Consider the following 4,716-nt stretch of genomic DNA (forward strand, 5'->3'; position numbering starts at 1 on the left):
AGAGATAGGAAGACAAAGTTTTTAAAGCTTTTTACAGCATTCTATGAATGTAATGACTTTTTTATGTGACTCTAATAAATTCTTAACTTGCTTAATTATTTTGGTTGTGTTCCTGTGTCTTTGCATGCACATCTAAGATGAGACAGGGCTATGAGATGTCTGGGATTTGCATGACTAGATAAGACTACTAGGCTCTATCTGGATTGATTATATATTCAGACATTTCTCTCATGGAATTAGGAACATCCCACCCCAGTGTACCCGCTAAGTTTCTTTTGAAATTCAGCGATCGATTATGGTGTGAAATTTGGTTTTGCTCTCAGATAGGACAATATTGTTTGATTTTTTAATATTTTCTTTTATTTTGGAACAGAAATTGAGGAAAGTCCAATCATTCCTTCAGGAACCAATGCTTCAGTTCAGATTGTTACACTGGGATTCAATTTTAGATTAGATTCAGATTGTTATATTTAACAGATAGGACAATATTGCTGTCAGATAGGACAATATTTTTTTTTTTTATTCTGGAACAGAAATTGGGGAAAGTCAATCATTCCTTCAGAAACTAATAATTCAGTTCAGATTGTTATATCAGGATTCAATATTAGATTAGATTCAGATTGTTATATTTAAGAATAACTCCAAAAGTGGACATTAGGAAGGTCACTATGTTTGTTCATCACGATAGCAGCTTATATAGCTGAGAATTCAGATCTCAATTAGAGTTTTCTCTTTCACCAGAATCTACTGCTTTTCTACGACAAATAGGACAGGTGGAGTTCTCCGACAGCCAGCGATCGATACAGTGGACGTGAAATTCATGGGAGCAAGGTAGGATGTGAAGTCTGTTGCCTTCTGTGTACTCTGTGATGCAAATACTACAGGCTTTTAATGCACCACTTTTACCAAAAGATCTTATAGGCAAGTTGTCAATTTGTGCTTTGGTGAGTCCTGTAGGTTGGTCATGATGGTCTTCATTCAAGAGGAAAAAATGGTCCAAATTAAGGGAGGTCCAAGAGTCACTTTCTTCAAATATTATTGGGCTCATAGGTCTACTTTCTCGCCTGGTTTCTGATGGTGAGCCTGATGGTAAGCTTATTTCATTACTGCCTTCAAACATCAGTGATCTAATTTCTGAATTTTCATCACTGGAGCTGGAACTGGAAATAGGACTAGAATTGAAACTAGATATGTAGCTGGAATTTGTACTGGAAATCAATGGAAAATTTGAATGGAAATCAGAACTAGGATTTGAATTGGAACCAGAACTAGTCCTACCACCAGAACCATCTCTCTCATCTGGTGACTCTGCCCTTTCTGTGCTTTGACTTGAGAGTGAGATACTGTCTACTACATCACTGTCACTGTCCATAAGGTCACTTGAGTCACTGAATCTTGTCACTGTCTGTGTAAATGTGCTCTGAATTGTAATAGATGTTGTATCATTTAAATCAGTATTTAAAAGTCTGTGAATGGGAATTCCGGTGGTACTGACATAAGCATCTGTCTGCTCATAATATGAAAACATATGCCTAAGTTCTTCTTGTTCACTGTCTAAAGTGACAGTGTTGTATGGTGTCTCATATGTTAATGGAGTTGTGCTAGCTATGCTATCAGTGTGAGAATATGCCTCAAGATGAACTTGTCCTACTTCAAGATTGAACAGTATAGTTGAACTTATCTGTTCCAATTCCCAAGATTCACCATCACTGGTTGTGTCTGAAGAACTTTCTTCTTGAACAGTAATCCTTGTTCCAGAAGTTGAAAAAAGACCCCTATTTTGCTGCTCGGGTCCAGTTATTTCCTGTCTTGATGTTTCTTCGTGCTGAATTCTAGAAAATAATTCAGTCTCCTCTACCAGAAGCTGCTCAAAAGTCTCAGGTGCTATATTCTGATGAAATCTTAGTAAAAGTTCACTCAGTGAATTTGGAGCTGAACTACTTTCAGTTCTTGCTCTGGTTCTCCGATGCTCTGGGCTCCTGCTTCTTGGTCTTCGCTGACCTCTGGTAACTGGGACTTCTATTACTGCTTCAGTTGTACTTTGTTCTGGTGTAGATGGTCTAATAAATGATTCAGATTGTGAATTTTCCACTTGCCTTTGGATATTTTCCATATTGTCTCCTCTGGGAAGTCTTGTGGATGGTACATATTCGTTCTCTGGATTTGGGCTCCCGTTATTAACATTAAAATTCATTTCTAAACCAAATCTGGAATTATCGCTATTTGAATTAATCTGGCTCAGTTCTTCCCAAGACTGGTTTTCTGTTTGCCCACTTGTCGCATTTTCAGTTTGTCCGAAAGAGTTAACCGAATCTAATAGAGAGTCACCACTAGGTGTATTGTCAGAAGAATCTCCTCCACCTGTTAACAAAAAAAAAAAAAAGTGGGGGCAGAAAGGAACTACCAAAATTAGAACCATCATAAAATAGCACTCTGAAACCTTGTTTCAAAAGCAAACAAAAAATTAGAACTTTAATACTCAGATGTTTTAAACATTTCACATTTATAGAGTTAATATTTTGTAAGCTGCATTTTCTAGATTTACAAGTAAAGGCAGGAAAGTTTGAGTTCCTTCTGAAAAGAGCTAGCTAATCCTAGATAAATTTAGAGAATTTTTTTTTTAAAAGATATCTGGAGGAAGTCTGTTTTCATTATTTCATCATATACATGGCCTTGTGTACCACCATGGAAGGACAGTCAAGAGACTACATTTTTTCACTCCACTGTCAAAACATTAATGCAATTAAACAAAGTTTAGGTACAGTGCTAGTATTTTAGTTCAGTTTACATAACTGCCTAATTCTCATTAGCCAACAACATTATTTCTTCTAGGCTCTTAAGTGCTTATGGTAATATATAAAGTTATTTTAAAATATAAGACTATTGTAGGCATTGTCCAAATTTAAATAAAGTTTATAGGTTTAAAAGTTTTTGAATATTTCTTAATATTACCAAGATTTTGAGTTGACGTGAAATTGAAGGTCAGATCAAATAAATAGACTGAACCTAGCATGTGTATATGAGGCCGTACTTAAGAACCAAACTATTATATGTTGTCTTCATTCGATAATAAAATTCTCTACTTCACACTAGGAGAGAAGCACCAGACCTGATCAGAGTAGGATTTCTCAACCTTAGCACTGTTAACATTTTGGTGCTGGATGATTCTTAGTTCTGGGGAGCTATCCTATGCATTGTGAGGTGTTTGGCAGTACTCTTGGCCTCTGCCCACTATTTGCCAGTAACACCCACTCAACATTTTTGACAACCAAAGATATCTCCAGACATTGTCAAATGTCCCTTGGGGAGTGAGGGCGAAATTACCCCCAGTTAAATGGAGTATATAATATTTTTTGTTGGTAAAGAAGTCCATGTCTTTGTACAAAAAAATAATTCAGGAAGTAGGAGGAACTTTTGGTTGAGGTAGAAAACCAAGAAAAATATCAATAGGCTATTTCACACTGTTGCCCAATTAAAGTAACCCAAATGTGAATTGGGGGAAAAAACATATCTGGACATTCTCACCAAAAATCAAGTAAATACCAGTTCTTTTTAATGAGAAGTTACTTAGCGCCAAATTAATGTGTGCCACTTCTGTATCATCTTTGGCTGACACTACTATGAAGTGACTTACCCATCCCATTCTATTCTCCCTAAAACTGAAATATACCTGTATTTTCATCTGAATTTTGCCGTGGGTTGTCTTTAATCCGTTGAAGTCTCCTCAGCAACTCTTCTAATGTAGTTTCACCTGGGATGCCTAGAAAATTGTTATCCCTCATAAGCTTGTAATCTTCTTCACTCAGGTTATTTACAAATCGATAGAAATCTTCTTCCCGGACCAATCGGTCCATCTGACTTCTGCGCCGAGCCGCAGATTCATCTTCATCGTTGTAACCTGAATTTTCCATCTTGATGAACAAGTGGAAAGATACCTGACTTTTATGACATGGTGTTGAAAAACAATAACTGGGTCTTAATTTATGTATGAGTGTATATATAATAAATGAAATACAATAACTGGATTCTCTTCCTGCTTCGGTTGGAGTGTCAGGACCCGACGCGGTTGGATCTGCCTCCGCGTAGGTTTCTCCTGCCTTCCTGACCGCGGTTCTGCAGCTTCTGATGAGTCCTTAGTTAAGAACCGCCTTTATCTGAGAGCTTGCTAGGCACCGTTGCCTAGGTATCCATTATCCTCCTTATTGTTACCAACTAGGGACTATATTCAAGGTAGGTTTCACTTCATTCAAAACCAGCAAATACTGCCGAGGCTCATTGTGTGCCAAGCACTGTCCTTCACCGCCTTTTACCTGCATGAGCCTATTGTCCGGTTTTCAGGAGTCTTTTCCAGGCTCTGCTGTGCTCTAGTTATTTGTATGTTAAATTAAAGACCCCGAATGCAGCTAGTTATATTACATATGACTGCCTTCTTCAAAATGTCACACCAAAGTCATTCTAGTCAAATGTAACAATTCTCATTTTCAGGTGTCCAGGGAACTCTCTCTTTTCTCCTCATGAATTCCTCAAATCACAGATATTAAGAAAGCCCACAGTTTTTGATAATTGACCAGAGCCATAGCTGAATTTCTCTAGTTGGGTCGTTTCCTTTTCATTCTTTTATCATTTTTTATTATTATTTTAAAATATTTTTTATCCTTTTCACTCTTAATGGGAATTATACAGTCCCTCAAGCTTCTGTTAAAGCAAAACAAAACA

The 4,716-nt window shown here is 37.1% G+C and overlaps 1 protein-coding gene across 1 annotated transcript; it reads right to left on the minus strand.

Moving 5' to 3' along the window:
- Positions 1–715: 715 nt before the first annotated feature.
- On the minus strand, positions 716–3,911 carry LOC123786658 (E3 ubiquitin-protein ligase RLIM-like). The gene is made up of 2 exons (XM_045788963.1): positions 3,671–3,911; positions 716–2,361 (listed from the first exon to the last, which is right to left on the minus strand). Exons 1-2 carry the CDS (start codon positions 3,909–3,911, stop codon positions 716–718), a joined length of 1,887 nt encoding a protein of 628 aa, XP_045644919.1.
- Between the last annotated feature and the right edge of the window lie 805 nt (positions 3,912–4,716).

The sequence above is a fragment of the Ursus americanus genome, chromosome X (assembly GCF_024610735.1).
Source record: "Ursus americanus isolate L20-20 chromosome X, mUrsAme1.1.p, whole genome shotgun sequence".
NCBI lineage: Eukaryota > Metazoa > Chordata > Mammalia > Carnivora > Ursidae > Ursus > Ursus americanus.

Excerpts from the sequence above, each read along its gene's own strand:
- LOC123786658 (XM_045788963.1), bottom strand. The coding sequence starts at position 3,911 with ATGGAAAATTCAGGTTACAACGATGAAGATGAATCTGCGGCTCGGCGC. Across the intron at positions 2,362-3,670 it reads AAATTCAGATGAAAATACAG|GTGGAGGAGATTCTTCTGAC; the intron begins GTATATTTCAGT and ends TTTTGTTAACAG.